Source organism: Miscanthus floridulus, chromosome 8 (assembly GCF_019320115.1).
Source record: "Miscanthus floridulus cultivar M001 chromosome 8, ASM1932011v1, whole genome shotgun sequence".
NCBI lineage: Eukaryota > Viridiplantae > Streptophyta > Magnoliopsida > Poales > Poaceae > Miscanthus > Miscanthus floridulus.
This window is the reverse complement of record NC_089587.1, coordinates 91,587,895-91,602,964: the sequence shown is the minus strand read 5'-3', so window position 1 is coordinate 91,602,964 and position 15,070 is coordinate 91,587,895. Positions and strand designations below refer to the sequence as shown.

Sequence of the window (15,070 nt, the reverse complement as noted above, 5' to 3'; positions counted from 1 at the left end):
AGTCAGAACCACAGACACACAAGCTCAACAATATTATCACCATTGTGTAAGACATCAATAAGCCTAGGACTTAGGGTCCTCTTCTCGAACTGCCAATCAACATTAACATAATAGGAGACAATAGTAATAGTCTTCCTTAGCATTATTAGACGAGATATCAGATATAAGAGCAATGGGGCAAACATATTGCAAGGACTCTATACAAGCTTACTACAAACAATCATTGGAATACTTAGCAAAATCCCCAATGGTGGTTTTCCTAGAGGCGGTAACAAATCTAGGATTATGAGCTATGCAGAGATCCTCTCTAGCAATCAACTATACTGTTGAGTGAGCAACATTGGGATTGTACTCTTGATGATGGACATAGCCATCAGGATTAAACTTAAGCAGAGACTAAGCCATGGCACAATTGCCTTGTTGCCTAGGTTTGCATGTTTTAAGGTGCCTAATAAGCAAATGCTTAGTATCACTAGTGGAATGAGTAGACTTGTCTTGTGTCAGTGATCGCATTCATCCATCACGGGCACTCTGGTTCCTCAGTAGGTGCACTGTACCCGTGTTGATGTATGTCGTATCGGCCAATAACCTAAGAAAAAAAATCAAGAAAGAGGGTTCGAGGACAGTTATATTCACCAAAGATGGAGAGGAAGATACGGTTAGGGTTAGGCTTACCCACGCAATTGGAGCACCAGAGTTGCCATTCATGTCCAAGATCTAGACTAGGTTTAGGAGGGAGGATTGGTCTGCTCACAGCTCATCGCCTACTACGAAAGGGTATTAGAAACCTAAGTTTTTGAAACTACATCCAAACATGCCTTGAATATATCTAACTAGCTTGAGTGTTGAAAGGACCATGCATTTTTTTTACAATGGACCAATCATGCATTTAATCATGCATGATAACTCTAGATGAAGCCACTCCAGGAGGGGAGGGGGACATGGGCTGGGCCAGCCCACTTCTTACCCCTTAATTTTTCGTTTTCCCTTTTCTTTTGGCTCATCATCTACTGCTCTAAGCTGCTGAAGTTTTCCTTAAAGTATTAAGGCGTCACCTCAGCTCACGCCTTAGTGCCTGTTTGATCCCCATCTCTAAATTTTAGAGCTAACTCTGCTCCACAAACTTCACCGTGGGACAGCTCCACAAAAAGCTGAAGTTTATAGAGCACCTCTTTAGATGCTCTCACAATTCCACCACTTTTCCTCGAACAGAGTGCGTAAAGCTAAAATCATTTGGCTAAAAAACGTGAAGCGAAGCAGTCCCAAACACCCCCTTAAGCTCTAATGTGGAGTGGGCTAAAGTTTAGAACTAACTTTAGACCACCTATTTAGATACTTCAGCTCTTAAGTTTAGGGCAATGGATCCAGGCCCTCAGGCCCTTAGTTGACAGTAGCCATGCCTCACCTTAACACCTGGATAGCCATGATACACCACCATGAAATTTGATCCAGAAGGCCGAAAACAACATGCATATGAGCTTCAATATCAGAAATGAGGTGGGAGTACACAAGTCACATACGGTAGACCATTACAGGCTTGTTCAAACAGCAGCCACTTAACTGTAGCATGACCCGCATACTAGCTAGACCAGATAGCAATTAGGCATAATAACAGATATAAGGCCCTGATATGTGGCCATCCAAACAAAAACAACCGGTGTGAAACATGACCATGCTTGAACCAAGAGTCCATGTGTTTATGGAAGCCATGATATTTAAAGGAAGGCGTCCTTCTCGAGCAACTTGAGAACCTCATCCTGGTTGTTGAGCTTGGCAACATCGATGGGAGTCTTCCCATCCAGGTTTTGGAGCGTTCTGCAGTGCGCTGGAGACGGTCAAAGAAACATCAATGGTATCACACTTGGGAAAGGAAGGAGGATGATTTAGCTTACACAGCAGCACCATGCTTCAAAAGAAGATCCACACACTCCTTGCGGCCATATCCAGCAGCATAATGCAACGGGGTGTTCTTGTTCTTGTCCAAAGCGTCCACTGCAGCACCAGCCTCAAGAAGGATCTGGGCACACTTCAACTGAAATGCAGTTCACCAAATTCTTTATCACTACTCACTAGTATCAATAAAGAATGAATACATGTAACAAGTGTACCCATATCCCAAATGCATTTTACCACCTAACCTTCTAGATTATACTATACCTATGAAATCATGACAAACAGCATAAGATCACTCCTAGATTTTAATGTTCCAGCATCAATATAGCCTTATAATGCCAATCGTAAAGACTACAAATTGCAATTACTCTAAACAGCAAGATACTGAAAACTACTCTGAATAAAAAAAAGGGCGTACCCAGTGCAGAGAGCTCCCGCTCTGTGCGGGGTCTGGGGAAGGGTGTCAGTGGCAAGCCTTATCCTCGCCTGTGCAATGCGATGAGACCGCGACTCGAACCCGGGACCTTCCGGTCACAGGCGGTAAGACTCTACCGCTTGCACCAGGCCCGCCCTTCAAAAAACTACTCTGAATACCACAACAATTATCTCAAGGTTAGAGGCGAACCATTAGCAAGTCCTAGGAAGCTAATGGTCACCTGTGTTTCAAAAAACAGTCTAGGCCGCCACCTAGGTCCAAGTGTTTTGCAGCCCCTAACATGAGGTAATCAGTAGGACAACGATATAGCGCGACCCATCGCGCTATATGGAAGCGCGCGACCCCAATCTGTGCACCTGACATGCCTGCGATCGGACCCACTCCCCCTCCCCCGCCTCGTTTCCATTCGATTCATGCGTCCAAGCTGACACACTCGGCTGCCTTTTCTCTACGGTGGCTGCAGCTGTTGCTACATGTTTTTATGTCGGCAAATACTGTTGCTTTCTTGCAGCAGCAGCAGAAAGCGCTGCAACACTGACAACCGATCAGTTTTGTAGATCAACGCATGCAAGCTGACACAAACAAAAAAAAGCAAAATATTTTCTTTAAATTGCTACAACTTTTGAATGATGTATCCATTTTTAATTCCGTCTGCACCGATGTATTCTACGTGACGAGACGAACAAAACTAGACCCCACTTGCATATGTTTCAAAGAATTTTATTTTAGTAGCAATTTATGTGTGAATATGTGCTAGGAGATTTATCAAAGAAGTTACTACCATGTAATACTAAAGTTGTTACTGAAAAATATACTGAAGTTGTTACTGAAAGATTATTAGGAAAAACATTGCATAAGCTGCCAACTTAGGGGGTATAAGTTATTATACAACTAATATGTAGAATTTAGAAAGGCATTCGAATCTAAAAGGAAAAATGAACCACTGAAATAGCTACCTGAGACTGAAACTAAAATTGACAACCAGAAAATTGAACTAAAATTGATAAATAGAAACTGAAAACTAAAGTAGACACAATGAAAAACAAAAAAACTGAAACATAATACTGAAATTGAAATTACCAGATACTAAAACTGAAATTGACAACCAGAAAATATAACTGAAATCGATAAAACTGAAAACTAAAGTAGACAATGAAAAACAAAAAAATAAATATAAAACTGAAACTGAAATTGACAACCAAAAAATTAAACTGAAATTGACATATAGAAACGTAAAACTAAAGTAGACACAATGAAAAATAAATAACTGAAACATATGACTAAAACATAAATTGACAACCAGAAAATTAAACTAAAATTGACAAATAGAAAATGAAAAGTAAAGAAAAAACATTCGGCAAAATACGTAAATACTTATTATAATACTTGGATCAGCAAGAAAACACAAAAAATTGTCAACCCGGGGCCTCAACAATACTAATCCATTCTGCAAATTCGTTTAAAATTATGAGCTTGTGTCAAGCGTAATTTCGAGTATGTGGTAAGTTATTTTTTAGCAAGTGGCTACTTAGTTTGATCACCATAATCTATAAAATACATAAGTAGCTACTATATATACAACATAAGTTGCCACTATATTAAATATATATTAAAATATAGGCATAATGGGTCTAGTTTTATAGATCCTAATGGTGCAAATAAAACTAACAACGGACTAAGTATAAGAAAGTTAGCGTATTTTTAAAAGAAAGAAAGCAAAACAAAAATGTATGGAGCAGCCTACCTCTATCTCTCACGCTGCAGCAAAGCTCACATGCATTAGGCGGGCCAGGTTGCGTGGACGTGAGAGAGTCACGCAACGCTATCTCACGGTTTACGCTCACATGGACTAGGTGGGCCAGGACGCATGGGCGTCAGGCAGGCCAGGCCGCGTGAGCGCGGGTCGCACAGAAGCGCGACGGGTCGTCAATTAAAGTTTCCGTAATCAGTATGTATTAGCAGTCCCCCTAAATTTAATCGCAGTGCTAGGGGCTCCAAGGTGATACCTTCTTCACTTTTCATAAATTTATTAAGAAACCAGCTATGTTCAGTTAGATTTTATCATAGTTGAAAAATAACGGCATGTCTTTCAGACCCTAAACAAGCTAAATATTCAACAGCTGGCTGCTTTCTGAACAGTAATTAGCAAACTGCCACAAGTTTTAAAAACATCAAAAGAATAAGGCCTCGTTTGGATGCAAAGCATTTTTGGAGTATTGGATAAATACTACGTTTTTGCAAAATATTTTGGATTTCAAAAGCTGTTGGGTGTTTGGATACAACAACCTTGTAGTTTCTAAAACCATGGTTTTATCTAAACCGTGGTCTTTTTGGAGTTTTTTAGAAAGTCCACTCATGGCCTCTTTTTTCTAAACCACGGTTTTGTATGTCTTTGGCTTATAAAACCACAGTGTTTATCCAAACAGGCCCTAAAAGTTTCTGAAGACTTTAGGAAAATGGATATCCCATGTGTCTTGCAAATTAAATATAATTTTGTGCATAACTTGCCTAGTCATGTGGTAATTTTTGAAGTGTTGGTATCATTGGACATTCATTAGTTCCACAAGTTTGAATTTATCACGTATTAACAAGGCTGAGGAGATCGGCATACCTCACCATACCCACATGCAAAATGTAAGGCCCTTCTTCCCTCAGAGTCTTCTTCATCCTTGTCTGCTCCACCATCTAGTGCCTTCTTGAGACCCTATTGCATGAATTTTAGAAGGCAACATCAGCATATCAAAATCAAAACCCAGTAGCAAGGTGGCAACTGTATTTACTGAGACAGATAATGATGTTTAGAATAAAACATGCAACATTGATGACTTTATCAGGATCATTAATAAAACATATATCAATTTATGACCATGCGAACACTGAACATACTATTGCAGGTTCTATGGCCATAAAAGTCGATTTAAGACCAAATGGCGAATGACTGATAAGCAGAAATATCCAATCGTTAGCGCGCAAATAGCATATGTTTGTCTAGTGAATTTGCTGAGAACCAGAAAGTCGATGACTAGGGGTTAACTAGTCTGCCCTAATGTCTCAAGATAGCAATGTAAGCAAGATCATCTTATTTGAAAACATCCACATGATTATAGTAGCTACAAGAAACATCTAACCTAAAAACACCAACATGACTACGACAGCTACAAAATTTCTATGTTCCATTGGCATCACTCAGATTAAATAGATATATGGCAAACACCAAAAGGTAGTAATGGACATTGATTAAGTAGCTTTGTAGTGTCACCAGCATATAATATAAAAATATATGCAGAGTCCAAAACAATTCAATACAAAAATAAAAACCAAACATTCAAACCAATGTTCTCATTACCTCTTCATCACCAACGCTGGCAGTGTGATGGACGATTGATTCATCATCATCCCCACCTTCTTCCTCAGTTTCTTCAGGACCAGAAGGTTCGGCAGAAGAACCTGCACCAAACGGGAAGCTAGCTCCCATTGCCTCACCAATCTTTTGAAGAGTATCAGGGTCGTTCCAGTACCTAGATTAGGACAGGCAGGAATGTCACAAACAAAGTCTATAAACAAAACATATCTGTAGTAAATATGACCTACTTCATCATTGCAGAAGGACCCCCATTCTCTAATTCGTCAAGAATTGACTTCATAGCTGGATCTTCCTTAATGCGAGACATACGCTCTTCCAGCTGCTCCTTATGTGATGGACTACTAAAGGTTTCCAGCATACCGGACATAGCAGGATCCTGAGCCAAATAACTGAGACTTAGGGCACTGATAGACAAATAAGGCAATGGAAACCAGCCGGGGTTTTTTTCCAATGGTACCTGCATAAGAGCATTCCCCAGGCGCTCTGCCATTGTCATAAACTGGGGGTTTTCCATGACCTTTTGCATTGTTTCCATGTATTGTTGAGGGTCCAATGGAGGCATGCCCTGTTCACCTGTACTATGAGCACTTTTCTGTAGCTGCTCAGCCATCCGGTTGAATGCAGGATCCTTTGCAATTTGATCTGCCATCTCCTTTATAGATGGATCCTGCACATAACACAAGGGTAAACTTTGAAGCAATCTGCAAAGAGTCCATTAAATAAAAATAATGCAGATTCAGATAAAGCTAGAAGAAATGCAAGCATGTAAAACTACAATAATGTATTGATACTGACTAAGTGAACAACACCATCCTGTAAAAGTAATTAGGAAGATCAGTATGTACTACAGGATTTATATGGCCATAGAGGGGCATACGTTGAGCAAACTTTGCATAGAAGCAAAATCAAAAGGATTTGAAAAGCCTGCTGGAGGAACCCCTTGACGTTCGTCAGAAGATCCTTCGGATTTTGGAGCTTTCTTCTCATCTGCAAAAGAAAAGGATAAGAACAAAAACAGACATCATGTGGTAACTAACTATGACAGCAAAGCAAAAGGAAACGGCCATTGAAAGAAACTGATAACAGTTTGTTGAGTTCATAAATATGCAATGCATAGTTGAGCCAACATGGCTATCATTGAACTTATTTATTTTCAACTTAATGAATGGATTTAAACTACCTATATATAAAAAAGAAAAGGCAGACCAAATTACTAACACCCCCTAAAACCTAGAATCCCCCCGCCCCCCCCCCCCCCCCCCCCCCCCCCCCCCCCCCATCCCCACCCCACACACACACATAAGGATTAAGGAATGTAATAAACAAATTGAGCTGAATAGGCCACTTATTTTTCCTACTGCGACTCATTAGTGGGCAGCCAAATGAATTCGCAAATTCTCATCAAACAATTGCAGAAATATACTCTATTGCTACAAAATTAGTATCACTGACATCCCTTGCGTGCAGAGGCGGACTTCACTAGGGCTGAGGGTACAACTGATCCCCCGATTTTCGGCAGATAAACTGCTATCAGCATCAGTAATTCAGCATAACAAGCACCCCAACACAAGATCGAGCTCGCGCGGGGCCCGAATCGAGGCATGGGCGAATGGATTGGACTAGCGCTCTACCAGACACAGCAAACAAATCCACAACTGACTGGATGAACTGCAGCAGGTCGATCCACAGAGGAAGGCGCGGACTCGATTCTCCGTGCATAGCGAAGATCGGAGGAGAGTAGAACACAAAAAATCCAAGCAAGCGAGCGAGAGAGCCCCTCACCAGCAGATCCGGCCGGATCCCCACTCGACGCCATCGCGGTAGAGCGACGGAGCCGCTACTAGCAGGGAAGAATTCGAGGCGACCTAGCGCTTGCCCCGGTGGAAGCTGGCCCGGAAGGGCGAGCTCCGCCTCGGCGAACGGAGGAGGGTTCGGCCTCGCCCCGCGGCGGCGCTGCTGGAGGGTGGCGTGCGGGAGGGAGTAGGGTCGTAGGGACTAGGGACGGACGAGACGAAGGCACGAAGCGGTCGTCGGGACTCGGGAGGTGAGCTGGGAGGTGTAGGTGGGCCGGGCCGGAGGCGAGTCTGAACGGCCCGAGGCCCGAGGCACATTTGGCCTGTGGGCTGTTTGGCTAGATGGCCCATTTTTTTGTCTAGCTCTCGTTCGTGTCTCTCTCTCCCCTCCACATCCCGGACTCTGATGGCGCTCTCCCGGTCGCCGGCTCGCCGCCGCAGGGCACCAGGGCCCGATGGCGGCTGGAGCGACCTGGTCGCTCGCCGCTCGATTTTAATCCGCGAGGAGGTGGTGGTTGCTCCCACTCGCGGCAGCAGTACGCCGACTCGGTCGATTCATCGTTCCACGAATTAAAAGGTTCGGTTTTCCAGTAATGCACATAGGAAGTCCGATTTTGTCCTTTATTATGAGGGGGAAGAAAACCGTTCTTGAGCCATCTGTTTGTTTTTCTTCAGTAATTTTTTTTTGTGGGGTGGGGGTGGGGGGACGGATGCACACAGCGATGGAGGAAGAAACGGGAGCTGCAACATTTCAGGCTAATGTTCGCACGATGCGTTCATAGATGGCAATTGGCAATTAAGAAAGGTGGCATCCTCAGAGGAGCCACAGATGGCTGGGTGACTATGCAGTTTTCTTACCCTCCCAGGAGCCGGGTGCCTGCAACAAGCAAAAGTGTAAGACAAATGTCTCATCTTCCTCCTTATTCCTTCTCCCACCGGACCAGCTCCTTTGCTTGGGGCTTCAGTCCTTCGGATGACAGGGATCAGGCATGCATGGTGCTTTAGCTTTAGCTAGGTAATAATTTTGCTTGCCGTGTGGAACAGAAAGAAACAAAACAAGCTTCCTGATAAAATGTACAGAGAAGGAAGTTGTGAGGTCATCAAAATGGACATGTGTAACAAACACCTTGCACTTACTTCTCTAACACTACTTTAATTTCTACAATGCCTTTTGCTGCTGATTAGGAGTTTGCCCTAAAAGGTAATAACATGAGGAATTAATTAGGATTTCGATATGAGTCTGAGATTTTAAAGTTTACTGCCCTGTGTTGAGAATGCATTACTTTAGCCTCTGTCCTTTGAGTGTCCTACCAAGATACGATAGAGGACGATGTTGCTTTGTTCCTCCTGTCACCTTGAAGCAGAAGATAGGAATGTTCCATATTTAATTTGCAAATCAAAGTATCTTCTTTTGCTTTCCTTGAGATGCATGAAAGCATCAGCAAGTGGGTATCTTTCCTATTTCTTGTGCATATTAGCTCAGATCATCAACCTCTTCTTTGCACATTGTGTTGCTATGTTTTCCTCAATTGCTTTAGCCCCATATACTGTTCAACAATAACAGTGCGTGTGAGAGAAAAAAAAGGGTGGTGATGGAAGCAACAGGGCTTAGCCTTGGCAAGTCTGTGCTGGATGGAGCTCTTGGCTATGCCAAATCCGCCGTTGCGGAGGAGGTTGCCTTGCAGCTTGGCATCCAGCAAGACCAAGCTTTCATTAGGGATGAGCTTGAGATGATGATGGCTTTCCTGATGGCAGCACATGAGGAGCGAGATGAGCACAAGGTGATCAAGACCTGGGTGAAACTCCCACATCCATTAACCTCCAAACCAAACAGAGAACTGGAATGAACCCAACCCTATCAATCAAACAGGAAATGGGTCCAACCTAACCCAAAAATCCGGGTTGGATCGACCGTGGACTACAAAAGGAGTAAAAATTTGGTGCCAAGCTTCACGTAGAAGATGTACCCATCCCACCAAAAATAAACTACAAAATATTTGGGTTCTTAAAGAATTGATTGGATTTCAGGTATTTAAGGAGACCATAGATTGGGATAAGCATCCTGAACTACTGGTACAAGCAAAATCGATCTTGAAGAAGTGCAATGGACTTCCCCTTGCAATAGTCACCATCGGCGGGTTCCTAAAGAACCAACCAAAAACAGCTTTCGAGTGGAAGAAACTAAATGAGAATATTAGTGCTGAGTTGGAGATCAACCCAGAGCTTGAAGACATCAGAACAATCTTCAGTAAAAGTTACGATGGTTTACCTTATCATCTTAAGTCTTGTTTTCTATATATGTCCATCTTTCCTGAAGACCACAAGGTCAGCCAAAGACGTTTGATTCAACGGTGGACTGCAGAAGGTTATTCAAGGGAGATTCGTGAAAAGGCTGCGGACGAAATAGCTGATAGATACTTTATGGAGCTAATAGGTAGGAGCATGATCCTACCATGTCAAAAATCTATTTACAGTAGAAATGGAATTGACTCTTGCCAAATCCATGATCTCATGCGTGAAATCAGCATCACAAAGTCAACAGAGGAAAATCTTGTTTTAAGATTAGAAGAAGGCTGTAGCTTAAACATGCATGGGGCTGTACGCCACCTCACTATAAGCAGCAATTGGAAGGGAGATAAGGAAGAGTTTGAGAGCATGGTGGACCTGTCTCATATACGGTCATTGACCGTGTTTGGGAAGTGGAGGCCGTTTTTCCTGTCTGCCAAGATGTGTTTGCTGCGAGTGCTAGACCTAGAAAACACAGAAGATCTATGGGATCATCATCTTAAGGAAATTGGGAAGTTTCTCCACCTAAAATACCTCTCTAAGAGGATGCAAATTTATTGTGCACCTTCCAGATTCATTGGGTAACCTGAAGCAACTGCAGACTCTTGATATTAAAGGTACAAACATACTGAAGCTGCCAAATACCATCATCAATCTCAGGACGTTACAGTATATTTATGCTGGGAGTGAAAATCGTGTAGGATATGAACAAATTTATGAAGATATGCCGAAGCTGTTGCAGAACAAGATATTCATTTTGACTTTTTTTATCAGTGGCTTTTTGTGTTGGCTGTTGCGCACCCCAGATTGTGGATGAAGATGGCATATTTAATAGGCGCGATGCCTGTACTTTATTTTGCTGCGGCTTTTTCCCCATTGTACTCAGGGAGCTAAGCCGATATGGTGTTGCATTGCCAAGAGGGTTAAGAAAGCTGAGAGCGCTGCACACACTAAGTACTGTTAACATAGCTGTGGGGAAGCACATCCTAAAGGATATAAAAAGCCTCACCCACTTGCGCAGGTTAGGAGTGACAGGCATCATCAACAAGAAAAATTGTCAGGATTTCTGTTCCACCCTTGATGATCTCAGCAGCTTGGAATCACTGTCAGTGCATTCAGCGGCGGAGCCAGGTTTACATGGCTGCTTGGATAGCGTGTCCTCGCCTCCAAAAAATCTCCAGAGCCTTAAGCTGGCGGGCAGACTGGTTAAATTACCGGAATGGATCGAGGGCCTCCACAGTCTTGTCAAGTTGAAGCTTACGCAGACCAAGCTATCAGAGTTGGATGACATCATGCGGGGTCCTTGGCAAGCTACCAAACTTGGCCATCCTACGTCTTCTCAACGATTCATTCGAGGGAGCAGATCTCTGTTTCACTTTCCATCGGGAGGCATTCTCGAGTCTGATGTTCCTGGTGCTGTATTGCATGCGTGGCCTCAGGTGGGTGGAGTTTGCAGAAGGAGCAACGCCTAAGCTTGAGCTGCTGCGTTTTGTTGCTTATTGCAGTGATGTGAGTGGACCGATGTTTTCTGGCCTAGCATCACTCCCAAGGCTCAAGGAATTCAAGACGGACAACGATGACTACAACGAGGACTTCCTGAAGGACTTGCAGGAACAGCTTGCCGAGAACCCGAAGGAACCCGTTCTGAAGAGGAGCTGAGCCTCGAAGGTCCTCCAGAGTCGTCAACTGATCTATGTCATCTGGACCCTTTCTTTTATGTTATGTTGTTGTGTGCAAAATAATTGCCAGATGCCATTGAAATGTTTAGTAACTTCAGTTGAGTGATTGCATTACAAAATTGGTCCTGTATCTATTACGACGAATTGTATGAGTCCCTACCGTTAATGTGCATATTACCATTCTTTGTTTTCCTCTTGTAGTATGCCCTTGCGGTACTTACAGTTTAAGCAGAATCTTTATTTCCGACTAAATTTGTCCAGCATATGGGTCAGTCAGACAGCGGAGTTGTCAAAAGAACTGGGCCTCTGGTCTCAGAGAAAAAGTATTTGACAGTTGTCAGCTCATTCTAGCCCGGTGTCCTAAAGCATGTTTGATTTCACTGAGCACACAAAAATATCCTTAAGAGGGTGTGAAGGAATCTTTTACCTACCGGATTCAATTGGGAACCTGAGGCAACTCTAGATCTTGAAGGGACAAGCATATTAAAGCTGCCAAAGACCATCACCAAGCTTAGGAAGCTACAATATCTTCGTGCCTCAGGCATAGAGGACTCTGATTCTGATATTTATGAATACATCACTGAAGACTTACTGAAGCTACTGTGGCATATTTCAAAACCCAGGTTTTAAGTGATAGTGGTATGGATGGCAATGATAACAGGCGTGATGCATGCACTCTGTTTTGTTGTGTTTGTTTGCCACTTTTTGTCAAGAGCACATTTTTTCTTGGTGTTCAAATTCCAAGAGGGGTCGGGAAACTGAAAGCCCTGCACACAATGGGTCTTGTGAACTTCGCATGGGGCAAGGAGATCATAGAGGAGGTAAAAAAGCTCAGCCGATTATGCAAATTAGCAGTTGCTGGCATCAGCATGGAAAACGGTCAAGAATTCTGCTCAGCAGTTGCTGAACTCAGCAATCTGGAATCATTGTTGGTGCAGTCAAGTGGAGAACCAGGAATACAAGGTTGTTTGGATGTCTTGTCCTCACCTCCGAAGAAGCTGCAAAAGCCTCAAGCTGTACGGTAATCTGGCCAAATTGCCAGAATGGATCTGTGGCTTGCAGAACCTTGTGAAGCTAACTCTAAGGAACTCTAGGATATTGGAGCTTGATGCCACCATTGAAGTCCTTGGCAAGCTACCAAACCTTGCTAGCCTGTGTCTGTGGGCAAAGTCATTCCAGGGCGAGGATATCTGTTTTAGTTTTGATCAGGAGACTTTTCCGAGTCTGACGTTGCTGTAGCTGAACAACATTGATGGCCTCAAATCGGTGGAGTTGGAAGAAGGCGCAATGGTTAAGCTTGAGCTGCTGGATTTTTGTGGTAGTGAGGAAAGCAACACCGGGTTGTTTTCTTGGCTACAATTTATCCCAAGCCTGAAGGTATTTAATCTGGACAGCAAATCTTACAAGGATGATTTCATCGAACACCTTCAGGCCCGGCTTGCCGAGAATCCAAACAGCCCCATCTCAAAAAAAAAAAAAAAAAAAAAGAATCCAAACAGCCCCGTTTTGAGGAGGTACTGATCAAGGCAAAGCAGGTCAGTCGGACAAGGTCACTGCTTTGCTGCTTCCCTGTGTTTTAATCTATGTGTGTGCTAATCTACATTCGTACTAATGCTCCTGTGTTTCATTTCATTTGAATCCCTACAGGTAATGGTCGTGCCAGTGCCTGTATCCGGTGCGCAGGAGTGTGCCATGTATCGTCTATTTTTCTTATGTGCAGATGTGTGTATGTGCCAAATTGAATAACTGGCGTCCTGTAATATCAGACGCAATTAAACCGTGGTATATTCAGTTCAGCAATTGTAATATAGTGATTGTGGTGTGTATTGCGAATGGTATTAGTAATTCGTCTTAAACTATCGTTCTATGTGAGCATCACGGTGACATATAGGATATAGGCAGTGCTAGCGCCCGGATATTGGGACGGACGCCGTGGCTGCTCTCTGCCTTGCTCCGTGCTGTGTGCTTTGCCCACTTGGATTCCGCGCTGCCCGGACGATTCGTCCACAAGCGGGACCATCCGCGTTCCTCTGTTTCCCGTGCGATCTCGAAGTGTCGCGGCTAGATGGAGGGAAGTGAAGGAGGAGAGGGAGAGGAGAGGGCGAGGCGCGCCGTACGAGGAAGGCGCGAGGTAGGAGCCGAAGTCCTGCGGTATGCCACTATTCGTCAGCCACCTGCACCATTACAACATGTACAACAACCTATCTACTTTTGAAACATTCAGGTGAAACACTTCAAACATGCGTCTGAAACACTTACAGAAAAACCTGAAAACACTTGAAAAGTCATTGCAAAACATATGCAACATCTTGATAAAATCCTTGCAACATATGCGTGAAACATAGGCAACATCCAAATAAATACACTTGCAACATACGTTCTCAAAAAACAGATGATACATTCGGAACACGCTTGCAATAAACGTGTATAGCCATTGCAACATATGCAACATCCCGATCTTCTTTTGCAACATCCATATAAAACACTTGCAACATACCTCTGAAATATTTGAAACACTTGAAAACATACGCTTGCAATATGCGCTTCTAGGAAACCCTGGCAGGTGGGCGGGTGAAGCACTGCACTACAGGATCCGGCGCTAGGTCACGGTGGAGAAGGAGGATGGAGCCGCGACGCCGCGGAGGAAGTGGGGCCCGAGACGAAGATGGCGACGAAGAGCGCTCGGGGAGGCGAAGAGTGCGGCGTCACATAGCGGCTTGGAGAGGAGCGGGGACGGGACGTAGAGGAAGGCCGCCGGGAGTGCCGGCTCAGTTGTCGGTGCAGGATCGCGCGGCTACACGTGACGAGGAGGGGTCAATCTCGTGGAGTGGGCAACAGCGAGGCGGAAGTGGGCGTGTGGTGTTCGGTCAGACGCATGCCCGGTCCTTAGCATTACGAATAGGATATACCCACATAGGATTGAATTCAAAGCCTTCACTCTTTTGTCTGTCGTTTTTTTTTCCTGTCGTCTATTCAATTTTCGGCAGCACCTAGTGCTGTGTTGCAAACATCATTAGTTTACTGTTGACAAGTTTAGAGTTTACTATGGTTTAGAGTTTGCTCTGCTTCTTGTCTTGCAGATGAAACCCGTTGCAGCGGTGGCAACTGCTCAGCGTATGATCAAATTACATTACATGGCACCAGCAGATGGGGTTCATCTTTGGCGTTCGATCAACGCAGTAGCAGTAGTTCACATTCACCATACTCTATCCATGTGTTGCTTGGATTCATTGCAGCTTTTGCTACCAAGCAGAAGTATACACAACACGCACTTGGACACCACCGCCAGGCACCACAAAACCGGTTTCGCCCTAGCTCACGCGTTAAAACCAGGCAGCAGAAGTATACACAGTGCCTGTTTAGTTGCACTTCATTTTGCAAAATTTTTCAAGATTTTCCGTCACATCAAATCTTTAGACGCATACATGAAACATTAAATATAAATAAAAAATAAAACTAATTACACAGTTTAGACGAAATTCACGAGACGAATCTTTTAAGCCTAATTAGATTATAATTAGACACTAATTGCCAAATAACAACGAAAATGCTACGGTACTATTTCGTCAAAAAATTTGCAAACTAAACAAGGCCATAGCTTGATCCATGTTTTATGTGT

General features: G+C 43.6%; 1 protein-coding gene and 2 pseudogenes across 1 annotated transcript; 2 read left to right on the top strand and 1 right to left on the bottom strand.

Annotated features, from left to right (window-relative positions):
- Positions 1 to 1,458: 1,458 nt before the first annotated feature.
- Positions 1,459 to 7,707, bottom strand: LOC136476959 (ankyrin repeat domain-containing protein 2A-like). Its single transcript, XM_066474938.1, has 8 exons — positions 7,476 to 7,707; positions 6,571 to 6,680; positions 6,151 to 6,360; positions 5,921 to 6,069; positions 5,676 to 5,847; positions 4,941 to 5,033; positions 1,893 to 2,032; positions 1,459 to 1,815 (listed from the first exon to the last, which is right to left on the bottom strand). The coding sequence occupies exons 1-8, from the start codon at positions 7,507 to 7,509 to the stop codon at positions 1,716 to 1,718; spliced, it is 1,008 nt and encodes a 335-aa protein (XP_066331035.1). The 5' UTR covers positions 7,510 to 7,707; the 3' UTR covers positions 1,459 to 1,715.
- A 166-nt stretch (positions 7,708 to 7,873) lies between these two features.
- On the top strand, positions 7,874 to 13,229 carry LOC136476960 (disease resistance protein RPM1-like; annotated as a pseudogene).
- LOC136469575 (disease resistance protein Pik-2-like) lies at positions 9,079 to 11,717 on the top strand (annotated as a pseudogene).
- Positions 13,230 to 15,070: the final 1,841 nt, after the last annotated feature.

Bases quoted from the DNA above. Each gene is read 5' to 3' on its own strand.
- LOC136476959 (XM_066474938.1), bottom strand. From the start codon at position 7,509: ATGGCGTCGAGTGGGGATCCGGCCGGATCTGCTG. The intron at 6,070-6,150 runs GTACCATTGGAA...TATTTGGCTCAG, and splicing joins TGGGGAATGCTCTTATGCAG to GATCCTGCTATGTCCGGTAT. The intron at 5,034-5,675 runs GTAATGAGAACA...TTCATGCAATAG, and splicing joins CCAGCGTTGGTGATGAAGAG to GGTCTCAAGAAGGCACTAGA.